Source organism: Rhinatrema bivittatum, chromosome 2 (assembly GCF_901001135.1).
Source record: "Rhinatrema bivittatum chromosome 2, aRhiBiv1.1, whole genome shotgun sequence".
Classification (NCBI taxonomy): Eukaryota; Metazoa; Chordata; class Amphibia; order Gymnophiona; family Rhinatrematidae; genus Rhinatrema; species Rhinatrema bivittatum.
The window spans coordinates 715,432,658-715,446,714 of record NC_042616.1 but is presented as its reverse complement, the minus strand read 5'-3'; the positions used below and the strand labels follow the sequence as shown (position 1 = coordinate 715,446,714).

Here is a 14,057-nt window from a genome sequence, read left to right as displayed (position 1 = left end):
CTGAAAATGAAGAGGTTAGCGTTGGGAGGAGGCTGCTGCTGCTGCCGCGAGTTCCCGGGGTGGGGGAGAGAGAGAGTGAATGAGCGAGCAAGCATGTGTGTTTGCTCGCTCATTCACTCTCTCTCTCCCCCACCCCGGGAACTCGCGGCAGCAGCAGCGTCCTCTTAACGCTAACCTCCTTTATTGTCAGCCCTCGCGGAGGCGGAGTCCCATCGGCCGCGGTTGAAGCTCTTCATTTTCCTCCGAGCCGCGCTGCAGTCTTCTTTTCTTCGGGCACATGCCGAGCTCACTACCGTGGCCTCTTCTTGCCGCGCACGCACCCGATGCTCTCCACTTCCTCTTCCGGGCCGCGGGTGTGTGTGTGTGAGTGAGAGTGAGAGATAGCATGTATGTGAATGATTGAGAGCCTGTACATGTGAAAGATCGTATGTCTGTGATTGAGAGCCTGCCTGTGAGAGAGAGAGCATGAATGTAAGTTTACCATTGGGAACCTGTATGTGTAAGTTTGTGATTGAAAACCTGTTTGTGTGAAAGAGTATGTGTGTATGATTGAGATCCTTTGTGTGTGAGAGAAATCATGTGTATGTATGATTAAGAGCCTGTGTGTATAAGTAAGAGAGAGATCATGTGTGTCTGTGTGTGATTGAGAGCTGGTTTAGGTGATGGAGCATGTATGTGATTGAGAGCCTGTGTTTAAATGAGAGAGAGAGAGGACATGTTTGTAAGCATGTGAATGAGAGTCTGTGTGTGAGAGAAAAAGACAGCATGTATTTATGTGATTGAAAGCCTGTGTGTGTAAGCGTGAAAAGATAGCATGTGTGTAAATGTGTAATTAAGAGCCTATATAAGTGAAAGAGAAAAAACATGTGTATATGTGAGTACTGAGAGCATGTGTGTATAGGTGTGTCATTGAGAGCCAGTGTGAGAGAGAGCGCTGGTATGTGACAGAGAGGAGAAAGTTCCAAGCAAACCACCCCACCTCCTGCTAATTCAGAACAATCTCAGGACACCTGGATATCAAACGTTCCCAGGTATGCAGAGCAAAAAAATTTTTGTATCCTTATTATTTTTCATTACTGGGTCTTTGTGTCTGCTATTTTGAAATATTTTGCTGGTATCTGGAAATGTTTTATATGAGTGTTTAATTATTGGATATTCCACTCATCAGCTGTTTCGAAATATGTTCTTTTTGTTAGTACAGTTTTACTGCTGATGATTTTATATTTCTTGATTTGTTTTATAAGGATGGGTGATGTTTCTTTTTTCCTTTGTTACACTTTGCTATTGCTGCTTTGCTGGTTATATTGTTTGGTTTTATTTTATTTTGCTTTTTTGTTTATATTTTAGATCTTTTCCTTTATTTTTTGCTTTTCTGAATTTAGATGCCAAGGTAAAAAAATTATAGGCACTCAGGTGACCTGGTTCCCAGATTTCTCCAGCCCTGATAACGGACGCATGGAATCAATCTATTAGGAGATGGATGTCGTAACTGCGACAACTTGATCATCAAAACATCTTTAGATTTTGTTACCTGTAACAGGTCAACAAAGGCCACTTATCATCCTGAAACAGATTGTTTTTCAAAACCTACCAGTGCCTCAAATTATTTTTGATATTTCTCAGCAGGATTTCTCAAACTTGGACATCTGGAATCTCAACTAAATCTGGCTTTCAGGATATCCACCATGAATATTTATAGTGCAGTTTTGCATATATTTACATAAGGACTGGGCTTATTTTGGTTATCTTGGACACTAAGAACTGGTTGAGGATAGAGTTGGCAAAACTACAGGGAGGTGAGGCAGGCTTCTTAAGTCACAGGGTGACCCTATTTGTGATTCTCATGTCAAGCACAGACACTATGGAACACGATGCCCCCCGAACTCAGATTACAGAGTAATCTCAAAACTTTTAAGAAAAATCTAAAAACATGGCTCTTTAAAAAAAGCCTTCACTAACGAGTGTGGAGGGTAGAGAATGAAAGTACAGGGTAATGCAGATGAGAATGAATTTACTCAATCCTACATTTAAGAAGTAATATCTCAAAGAGATAGTAACTCAATAATATACCTGGACTTGACCAACATTACTCAAATAATGATTTTATTTATGAAATTATAACCGAACTTTATTGGCACCTGTTAGAATGTATGATAACCTACATTTACTTACCTTAGTCTATGTGCCTATTTGTAAACTGTTGCGATGGTATATAACTTAGCGACGGTATAGAAAAGTTTTTAAATAAATAAATAAAATAAATGTAAACACTGAAGACACCATGCTGTTTTATACCTACAGGCATGCAAAATTATGCTGCAACCACACCACCACCAGCAGCCCTACAAAGTCAAGCAGTGTTGTCTAGCATTCATATTAAAATTAGTCCTATGTAACTAGTGCTTGGATTAGAATGGGGTTAATTCTGTAATTCAAGATTAATACAAAAGACACAAGAGACTAGGTTTCTTTAGTTTATTTTACTGCCATGGTATGATATTTAATACTTATGGGGCTGTGAATAAGTCTCAAGCACAAAACATTCTCACTATGCTGTGCAGCTTCTACAGTTTGCATATAACATTTTAATTCATTTTCCAGCATTTTATTAAGTCATTAGGATAGATTAAAAAAAACAAAACAAAACATGCCAGGGAAAAACAGACAATTTAAAGGGCACCTCCGTCCCTTCCCCTTAGAAAGGGAGGCAAAGAGAAGCACAGGGTCAGAAAAAAGAACATTTTTAAATGGAAAGAGATTTTTGTTTAGATGTGTCTGGCTCCAGCCTATTGCTATATCCGCATAAAGCTAGTGGGAGTATGACACATGGTGGGGGTTGGTAGGAGTCAGCAACCAGTACATTAGAAGACAACTTTTCATGGAGCAATCTTCCCAAAATACACTGCCCTGCATACAGTGCTCCCCATCTCAGGTTGATGGAAGATGGGGCTCATCAAACCTGTTCTGGGACTCCAAAGCCAGAATATGCTTTCAGGAAATTTACGACCATGCAGGATAAATATTTTCTGGGTGCTAATTTATCTCCTGAAAACTAGACTGAGTGGTCACTAAGACAAGTTTGGGAAGCCATGAATTACAGGATTTTGGGAAAATCAATCGTCAATCAAACCTGAAGATTTAAATGTTCCTTGCTCTCTCTGTGGCCCAGTTTTGCGCCTTGTCTTTCAGCGGAGGTGAGGCGGGGGGGGGGGGGGGGGGGGGAAGAATAGAGAAGAGGTATCCTTTTAAAATACCAGCCCCACACCCTCGGTTTGCATGCTCAAGAATTGTTGCATAGGACATGATATTTCATCTCTCTCTCAGTTTGGGATATATATATACCTATTGTCACGAATAGGGAAATAATTTACAGTTCATATCACTCTTTCTAACTGAATTCAAATTATATCATTTTCTCTCACATCTGTTGTGTAGGATTTATTACTGTGCTCTAGCATTTATAACATTCTTAAATTTATGAATGACAAATAATTTTCCCCTTGTAAAAGGCAAAAAACCCCACTGTTGGCTAGACAGGCTTTTTCCAGCTACAATGAAAAAAACAACATATAAATTGCTTTTAATAGTCAAGCTTATTTTTGAACAATTCATGTTATGGACCCGTAAGGAAATAAATACCTCTGAATTCTGCTGGTATTACCATCAAGTTCCACAGGATGAGAATTTGTCCCCAGAAATCATATTTTGTCATTTAATTAACTGCATTAGTCCCATTGTCAGATTCATACTGCGAATACAGAATTAGAGCCACGGAGTTTTTCTAATAGAGTAAAACTTCAGCCATTCCCAGTGAGCTGCAGACATTGTACACTTATTGCAATTAAAAACTATTGCAATAAATTCTCATCCCTCAAGAGACCTACTCTCCTTGCTTTCATCTGCTAAAAGTTCTGTATTTCATTGCTAGCTGCATACAATTGATTTAAAGCTCATTAGGCAGTTCATTAAGGACATGCCCTTTTGTAATGTAAACATCATCCAGTTCAATGGACAGATTAGTTTCAAGAAATTCAATTCTCTTCCCATTCTATAGCATCCAAAGCTTTACCTCATCTGGGCAGGAAACAGCTTTTGTCAGATAAACTGAACTTTAAGGGCCAGACTGACATTTTAAGCAAAAGCAGAGCCAAAGGGGAAAAAAGCGGGAATACAAGTGTGCAAAATTTTTTATACTGAACTTTTGCCTGAGGATTTAAAATTTCCTGCACCTTCTGGATGGGGGGGGGAGGGAACCCACCTCCACGGAAAAATCATGCAAAAGCACCGTGGGATTTTTGCCCCCGAGTATTAAATTTAAGCATCGGAAAAGTTCCACACTGATTTATCTCTGTTTTTCTCTGGAAATTCCCAGGCAATTCAGGAAATTAAATCCCGGGGCACACTATTTCATAACTGTACAAACCAACCTGCCTTTAGTTTATTTGCACTTTGTCCGAAACTGAAATCCAGCCCCTTAAACCTCGGAACCTCACCAGAAAAGATTTCTCCAGTCTTGGCCTGTATTCTACAGCTTACACTCGTGACAATTCTTAGACATCGACTGTAAGCCTCCCAAATCTGTACTGCAACGAGGCTGGATTCCGGATCAGAACAAGCCCCTTCTCATCAGCCGGCTGGCTGGCTAACATGTGCAGAAGTCCTGTTAAACTAACAAACCCCAAAGCTTCGCCACATCCTGCGGCTAAGGAGAAGTCGCCATGAGCGGCAAACCCTAAAAGAACCCTTGAGCAGTGAGACGTCACGTCCGGAAGAGGGGCTGACCACAAGCCAAGGGTCAGGTCTGCGTGCTCAGCTCTTGCGGCAGAGGTTTCCGGGGCACCAGACGCACCGCTCCCCGCACCCTTCGCGCCAGTTTTTCTTTTCTTGCTCTTCTTGAGTTTCAGGACCTTGTGCTTGAATACATCCCTGTGCTTGGGCTCCCGAGGGCCACAGTAGAGCTGGTCCTTCCTCAGCTGGAGCAAATCCTCCTCTGCCGGAATGCAGATCATTGCGTGCAGCTCCGGACTACCCTTTCTCAGCAGCGACAGTCTGATCCAGGCCAGTGCTCGTGGGTAGTGGCTCAGAAGCAGCGCGGAGGATGCAGCATTCATTCCCGGCTGCATTACTTGAGAAGCACGGTATCCTCTCCGAGCTCTCCCTGAAGAAGGGCGACACCAGGCTGACAGCTGCCTTAAGGATTTTCTGCTCCTAGATTGAAAATGTAAAAGAATATAATCTTCTATTAACGCACAGGCTTCCATGTAAAGATTACACATGTACTGCCCATACTGAACAAAGGATCCCGGGGAAAGAGTTCACTCTTACAACACACTGCATACCCTAAATAAAATGCCCATTTTCATTTTAAGCAGATTATTATGCATTCTAGGTGACTAAAGAAGTCGGGGCTCTTGCAAATCACAGAACTACTGGAATGAAGGCACCACAAAAGTATTTTTTTTAGTCCAAAATCATATAAAAAGACATTTTGCCATGGCCACATGCCATAACTCACAGACCTTAAACATTATATCAGGCTTACTATGTTTGTGGTCTGCAAATTCTGGCATGTGGCCATGGCAATACATCATTTTAACAGTTTCAGAATAAACCCCATTTTCCTGGTACCTCTGAAGCAATTCTTTAGTGATTTGTGAGTGCCTTTGTTTGATATTTGCACTTCTGGCTGCTTCCAGCCTGCACCGCTGCAGTTTCTGCTGGTTTGGCACCATTCACTATGTTTTGTTGGTCCCATAAACTTCCCAGAACTTGCCCCGCTTCATGGCCTCTGCACTCTGCAACATCTGTATCTTTGGCTGTTTAAAATAAATCAAGAAAAATCTTACACAAACCCCCCAAATTATCTTATGATAGTAAGAACTACTTTCCAGAAAGGATATCCAGGTAATGACGACTGATAGGAGGGGCATTTCTTGGCAGGAAATGCCCCTGTGGAGGTAGCTGAGGATACTTGCAGAAAGTGTTCTTTATTTTACATCAGACATCCCCAAACCTTTTAAGAGAAGGGTCACATATAACATTTGAAATCACCCAGATGGCTTCTGGGAGGGGCGGCCACCCCTTGGAGTTTCAATTGCTGGGGAAGACTAGGATCAGAGATCCCAGAAGAGTTATTAATCTGATTTCTCAGAACTTGGCAACCCTGCCTCAGCATCTATCCCCTGGGGAAGTAGGGGGGCACTCGCACAACTCCTCACCTCTCCCTTCCTCCTTCCAATCGGCTCCTCCTCCCTCCCTATATTATCTGCAGCAGGAACACAGGTGGGGAGTTGTTTTTGCTGCCTGGCTTCTTCTTCCCCATGCCCTCTGCACTATTTTTTCTCTTCCTATTTTTCTTAAGCTCAAAGTATATTATAAATAAGGCGCTGCTGTTCTACTTTTCCAGGTATTCCTCCCCCTCCCATTTCGGAAAAAGTTCCCATGTTCTACCAGGGTTTACTCTTAGTAACTGGTTCTTTTTTTTTTTTTTAACATTTTATATTTATTACATTTACAAATGGATGTTACAAAACAGATTACTCTCACAAAGCCATGCATACAAAGAGCAAAGATACAGCCAAATTGCAAAGACAAAAAATACAACCCTATATCTTTCGAAGTTGAGATCTGCATTCAGCAGGGGCAAGATGCCAAAAACAAAACAAAAACAAGAAAAAAAAAAGATGGCAGGCCAGCTACACAACCTACATGTCAAAGCTATGAGAAAAGAATGAAGAACCATCAATCAATGATTCTACTTGCCCACATTTAATTCAGTTCTCGGAAGAGATTGAATTAACACCGCTCAGGGAATGAGATTCTGCAGAAGGTGGTTTACATACATTGTGATAGGAAATCAGACAGCTGCAAAGAATCCCAGAAGACAGTCTACATTTTTATGGGAAACATAACTTTTAGCTGGATATTTCAAGGTGAAAGTAGCACCTAATTTAACAACCTTAGCTCGCCTAGCTAAGAAATCTTTCCTCCTCTTCCGACATACGAGATATACACCAGGAAAAATTCTCACGTCAACTCTTATAAAGCTTAGAAACAATCTGGAAGGCAAGCCGCATAACAAGGCTCCTGTCAGGATCCGATACAAATGTAATTACTGAGGTTCCTTTACTCTGAACTCTTCAGCAGATGAATAATTCCAGTCCTGTGTCAATGACAGCATTTGCGAGGGCGCAGAAGATTTTGTTGGAATGGAAACTGTTTTCACTAGGGATGGCAAGTTCTCCCTTGTGAACCGAAGACATTCTACCAAACACCTTTTAAATAGTTCCATCTTAGAAAGATGCAGTCATCCAAACATCCTTCAACCGAGTGCAGTTCTAAAGATTTTCAGTCCTTCTGGCAGTAGTCAGATTATCTTTGGCAACCACAGATTTAAAATGAGTCCATCTCGCCAAATGACTTTTCCAGATTCACAACAGATATAGGAATTTCATATCTGACTCATCTTATCGATGTCTTTGTGGCTGAGAAATCTGCTATGTAACCAGCCTAACTCCATGGGACTGTTCTTTATTTTCTTAGGCCCAGCAGTTTGCTTGTGCTCACCAAGGCTACCAAGCCCAACCAGAAATAGCTTCACCTTGATCTGTAGCACAGTGAGCCTTCATTCGCATCGTACCAGGGTTTTCCACAATTTTAAACTAACCTCTTCCACTCTATCCCAACCATCAAAGAATAGTTCTCAGAGGCCATAGATTGCAGCTCCCTCTGAAATCCAGTACATATACACTCAGAGTTCCAACAACGAATTGTCACTGTTGCATGATGGAAATGTCCTCTTCTGAAAAGGGGCTGTGAATGCTGCCTCCACAGCACTCCCAGCTCAGAAGAGCAGAAGCTGGATTCCCGAAGGGCCTCAGCACTAGCCCTGAGCTGGCCTGCTCCTTGCCATGACTTGGCCCTAGTTTCCACCTAGCACATCCCAATGCATTATGCAGGACAGAGTGCCAGGCTGCATCGGGGCAAAAGCCAGAAGACTGGACTAATATCTTCTGACAACACGAACAGAACACAGCTATATTTTTCAAGTCTGTGGGCAACAGTAGTGGGGGAACTCTGTACAATTTCACAATAGTCTGCAAATGCAATAGTATCTCCTTGCTTAGCAGGCAGTTACACTTAACAATTCATAATTTCCAAGGTATCAAACTCTTCTGCATCAATAATTGCTCTCGCCCTGTGTCCGACATCTCTAACAGTCCGATGCAATGTTGGCGCGCGTTAAATGGGTGCTCATGATTGAGTGCCAGCTCCCTTAACGCGCACTGATCCACCTATCCCGGGTGCCCAATTTAATATTTAAATTGAGTGCCGCAGTAAAAAGGAAGGCGCTAGGGGAAATTGCATGTCCCTAGCACCTCCTTGGCAGCGGGCACCTGGGAGAAGTAGCTGTCAGCCAGTTAGGGAAACGGATGATCAATTTTAGAGCATCCGTTCTCCTAACCTGTGCACAGCCACAGGCTAGGAAAATGGACGCTTGTTAATGGAGTGTCTCGGTTCCTAATCTGACCACCGGCACCCTTTTTTTGGGGGGGATATTTTAATTTTTCAGTTCCTCTGACTTAATATTGCCACAATATTATGTCTTAGGAAGTACAGAAAAGCAGTATTTTCTGCTTTTCTGTACACTTTTTGGGTTCCTCCAAAATTAACGTCTGTTTGGGGCAGCCAGGCCATGGTATTGCATCCAGTTCTGGATACTGTGACACCTGCATTGCATCACAGGAATGCAGGGCAGTTGATATCAAATTCCCAAAATTTTTCACTGCTATTTCAATGTTCTTTTGTCTGTCAAACAAGGCATCAAACAAAAGGACAAGATTTTGTTTTTAATTTTATGCTGTGCTGTTTAAGAGATTTCCTTTTAACCCAACAAGGGCTTAAGAGGAAATATCTGAGCATAGAGGTAATAACTATTGTAATCCGCAACTGGAAACCTGAAATCCAAATAAAGTGAAAGCAAACTAATATTAAAAAATGATGTGGAGCTCTCAGGATGTACATTTACAAGTCCTTATTGGTGATGCAATAAAGTTCTGAAATAAGGAGCTACCACCCAGGAAAAAGATCTAGGCATCATAGTGGATAATACTTTAAAATCGTCGGCTCAGTGTGCTGCAGCAGTCAAAAAAGCAAATAGAATGTTAGGAATTATTAGGAAGGGAATGGTTAATAGAACGGAAAATGTCATAATGCCTCTGTATCGCTCCATGGTGAGACCGCACCTTGAATACTGTGTACAATTCTGGTCGCCGCATCTCAAAAAAGATATAGTTGCGATGGAGAAGGTACAGAGAAGGGCAACCAAAATGATAAAGGGGATGGAACAGCTCCCCTATGAGGAAAGGCTGAAGAGGTTAGGGCTGTTCAGCTTGGAGAAGAGACGGCTGAGAGGGATTATGATAGAGGTCTTTAAGATCATGAGAGGTCTTGAACGAGTAGATGTGACTCGGTTATTTACACTTTCGAATAATAGAAGGACTAGGGGGCATTCCATGAAGTTAGCAAGTAACACATTTAAGACTAATTGGAGAAAATTCTTTTTCACTCAACGCACAATAAAGCTCTGGAATTTGTTGCCAGAGGATGTGGTTAGTGCAGTTAGTGTAGCTGGGTTCAAAAAAGGTTTGGATAAGTTCTTGGAGGAGAAGTCCATTAATGGCTATTAATCAATTATACTTAGGGAATAGATTAGCCACTGCTATTAATTGCATCAGTAGCATGGGTTCTTCTTAGTGTTTGGGTAATTGCCAGGTTCTTGTGGCCTGATTTTTGGCCTCTGTTGGAAACAGGATGCTGGGCTTGATGGACCCTTGGTCTGTCCCAGCATGGCAATTTCTTATGTTCTTATGTTCTTAAACAGAATGTAGAATTCCTGCCCTTGCACACTCTACTGCTTCCACGAGGTTTGTATCACATCACTTAAATGGCAAGGCGTTAACTGGGTTCTGCTTTGCCTCAAGCAGAATCAATACCGTGTCTAGAGTTTAAAATAATCAAAAAGCAACCAGAAGAAATTTTACTATTGCTTAAAAGAATTATTGGCATGCTTTTCACGCCACCCTAATGAAGTTATTTGCATCCTCCTACCTGATTACACAGAAGGCACTACTCTTAACTACTTCTGTGCACACATCCTGGAATTTTCCCACAGGTCCTGTTGCATCATATGGTAGGGCACTTTTTTTCACATCCACCACAGATTGTTCAGAGCTTCCCATCTCAGCCAAAGCAGCTTCTGCATTATCGAGGTTCAGACCGCTGGAGATCTGGAGGTCTTCAAAAGCATCAGTATGAGAAGCTATAGGAGCTTTGCACCTTCCTTCCCAGTCCTGTGTGAGCTGCTCCCAAGGACTGAAGAAAGGTGCCAGGGTACCATGCTTGACGTAGTTTGCCCTCTTTGCAGGTGGCCGTCTAAAATGAATAGAAAACAGCTGTATTTTTCTACTTATAACACAGCATTAAACCAAGAATAAAACTTAACATTGGTTTAGCATTAAATATATAGTTAGCAGTTAAAATAACAATCAATAATTAACAATACAAAATTACCAAACATATAAAACATGGAAGTCCAACACAAACAGACAAAATATACACAATTATACACGAAAAAAAATTCCATGAAACAATGGACTTCCTCAATCATTGTCAGAGCAGACAAAGAGCTCTTGCACAAACTGAATCCCAACTACAATAGCAAAAAGGAAACAGAGACACAAAATAGTCAAGAAAGCATGAAACCATTGATCTTATGCTTTAAATTATATTGTCTAAATTGGTTAACTAAGAATTTGAAGATTTCTAACACACAAATCTTATCTTAGATTTATTTCTTGCCTCCTTTTTAGTCATGCTTTGCACTTATTTTAGATTTTTGGCAGAGATGGTATTTTAACCTACGTCTCCCCAGGTTTCAGAGCTGAGCAGCAATTAAAGCAGCAGCACTAGCTGGATTCTTCAAAGTATCAACCCTTGAAAGGCAAAATATGACAGCAGATAGCAGGTTTGTTGAAATGGGTGAGGAAAATGGGCTCCCGCCTGGAGAACTAACGGCAAGAGGGGCAAGCTACATTTCCCCCACCCCCCAGACTTGCCTGCATGCTTCATGAGCCAACTGCAGCCTAGCCCGCTGCCTATCCATCCGTGCTCTCTGTGCCAATAGTGGGCCAGCCTGCTCCAGTGGGGGGTGGGCCATGGGATCCGTGCAGCCAAACAGGGACGGTAAGTGCCATAAGGGAGGGGGGCGCAGACAGCAACCTTTGCCCAGGGCATCATATTCCCCGGCAATGTTTCTGATTGTAATGGCCATCCATTGATCCCAATTTACTTCTGGTTACAACGCCATAGTCCCCAGATGATCTTTAGTGTTCCCTTCACTTCTTCGCAGCTCAGGATCCTCCATGTTTATCCCACTGATATTTCCTGGTATCCTCAATTTGTTGTCCTAGTAGATCTTTACTTTTCTGGGATATGAATGACATGCATCCGTATTACAATGTCTAAAAACCTCCTCCTACGTACATTCTTTAGCTGCATGTGCTGTATTCATGCTTCATATGCAACAGTGGAAGCTTCTGCCGAAATGAATAGAGCAATATGCCAGGTTATTTAGGTTCACAAGGGTGAGCATGGTCATATAGAAGTTTTCCAAAAACACAGGGGCCAATTTTCAAAGTGTTTAGGCTCCTAACTTTTGGCTTCCTTAATTGTTCCATTTGAAAATTTGTTAGGGCTGAATGCCTAAATTTAGGAGCCTAGTGAAAAGAAGTAGGGGCAGAGTTAGCACAGGGATTTTCAACACTAGAAACCTAGCTTATCCTAAATCTAGGCAAATGAATAGCAAGCCTATATTCAGGGCCCTATATTTGTGTGTGTAGGAGCTCAGCTTTACTGAATATCTGCCTCACTATAACCACTCAGCATTTTAGGATTGATATATAAAATCAGAAAAAAGGAGGGGCACTAATTTGTGTTTTAAGTATTAGCTAAATTAGCTTAAAAAAAGAAAATTATACTTATTCTTTTAAGCTCCACGGCATGTTCAGACAAGGAGCACCATTATAGAGTGCTGAGAGTGTCTAATGTTATTTATAGTCTAAGCAACAACGTTCAATGCATACAGCTGAGGACCCTGAGAGAGAGAGAGAAAGAAAGAAAGAAAACATCTCGAGAGACCAGGATCCTCAGCTATATACATATCCACCCACAGACACACACACGTTTTTGTTCAAGGACATGGTGCGATGCTTTGATATCTCGTCACTGTCCTGACTGGCCTATGGTTAGGACTCCCATTCTATTAGGATAAGCCAACCCATCCACGTATCTCTATAATATTAACAGCCTTAGACCATCATATGATTGCCCAGGTTCATGGATATTTACAAACGTTTGTAACCTCACAATATTGCTAGACACAGGGTTCGAGGTAAACACTGGTCTGAAAATGTCTAGGTTCCTATTTTGCCCACAGATTTAGTCCAGAAGAGAATCAGGTCAAACAATATAGGTTTATACAAAGGGCACACATTGCATCACAGCAGTTGTGCAAAATGAAGATGAGGGAACTCCCAGCTTGTTGGCGGGGATGAGTGGATGTATCTTCTGCTGCTGAATGAAAAATTTTATTTTTGGTCTTAAGTCTTTTCAAAGCTAAAAAATTACCCTAGGCTATGCAGGATTTAAGGATTTGCAGAGATAAAAAAAACAGGGTTGTTTCTCAGCTTGCAGAGCATTTTTGATGCGTTGAAAACTAGTCTTTTACCCAAAGGTTGACGACTGGTTTCAGAGGGCTTCACACACTAAAAAAAACATTGTGGCTTCAGATCCCCGATTTCCGCTAGGAATTTTAATAAGGTTTGGCCTTATTCAGCTCATAGCGAAGTAGGAAAATGCAGGATCTGTGGTTCTAGCCCAATGATAGGCTTGGGCCGTCTCATGGTGCCGGTTCTGCCATTGAATTGGTGTGGTTACTTGGGGGTTTTTGTTGAATTTCTTGCTCTTTTTTTGTATTTTGTGTGTGTAAACAGCACAAATAAAATACAAACACAAAACTGAATTAGCTCTTTACCTCTTATATTTTTCAAGAAGATCTTTCTCTAAATCCTTGGCAGTCTGGATTCCAGCAGGGCAGTCTGGGAAATCACTCACAATATGAGGTACTCCTATGTACTGCGAGTGCTGCAAACCCTGCTGTAAACCTCCAGCTCGTGCGCCTCTGTATATCTATAGGAGGATCAGAAAAATCACAGTTAAAGCTCTAATAAAAGCATGCTTATTTTCCTCAGGTATCATCATAATTAGGTATCGAATTCTGTAGTTCTAAAATCTGCCTTATTCAGTAAATGTGGTGTTAAGATCTAACCTATAAATGTACACGTTATTTTACATCAAATTTCCACATTATAAATTTCATCAGTTCAAAGAAATCTTACAAAATATCTTTATAATGCAAATATGACAATACAGAAACAAATGAAAAATAAAACAAATATTCTAACAAATCCCACACACATTGTAACCAAAAAGTCAGTAATATTCTATCAACAGTTAAAAGGCACTATGATGGAGGCTATTATGGCCCCAATATTGATGCCTGGATATGTCAGAATTTGAGGATTGGTATGTATATACACCCCATGTTTGGACTAACATCATTGTTTGGCTTAAGTATATTGATATTTTTTTTTGATATGCAGGGAAGGGCTGTGACATTTTTGAGTTTATGACTTTAAATGCTTGTGACCCTAATCTTCATTTTTCATATATATATATATATATATATATATGAAATATAAATATATATATATATATATATGAAATATAAATATATATATATATATATATATATATATATATATTTATATATATACACCTTACCATTACCATATATATATATATATATATATATATATATATATATATTTATATATATACACACCTTACCTTACCAAATATATATATATATATATATACCATTACCATATATTATATATATATTACCATATATTATATATATACCATTACCATATATA

At 40.6% G+C, this 14,057-nt stretch overlaps 1 protein-coding gene across 1 annotated transcript in view; it reads right to left on the bottom strand.

Moving 5' to 3' along the window:
- Positions 1 to 2,460: 2,460 nt before the first annotated feature.
- POP1 (POP1 homolog, ribonuclease P/MRP subunit) overlaps positions 2,461 to 14,057 on the bottom strand; it is a 183,830-nt gene continuing 172,233 nt past the window's right edge. Inside the window, exons 14-16 of the mRNA XM_029591775.1 lie at positions 13,094 to 13,248; positions 10,111 to 10,434; positions 2,461 to 5,208 (exon numbers count right to left, since the gene is read on the bottom strand). Of these exons, the coding sequence (XP_029447635.1) occupies positions 4,551 to 5,208; positions 10,111 to 10,434; positions 13,094 to 13,248 (1,137 nt within the window). The 3' untranslated portion in view covers positions 2,461 to 4,550. The remainder of the gene's footprint in view (positions 5,209 to 10,110; positions 10,435 to 13,093; positions 13,249 to 14,057) is intronic.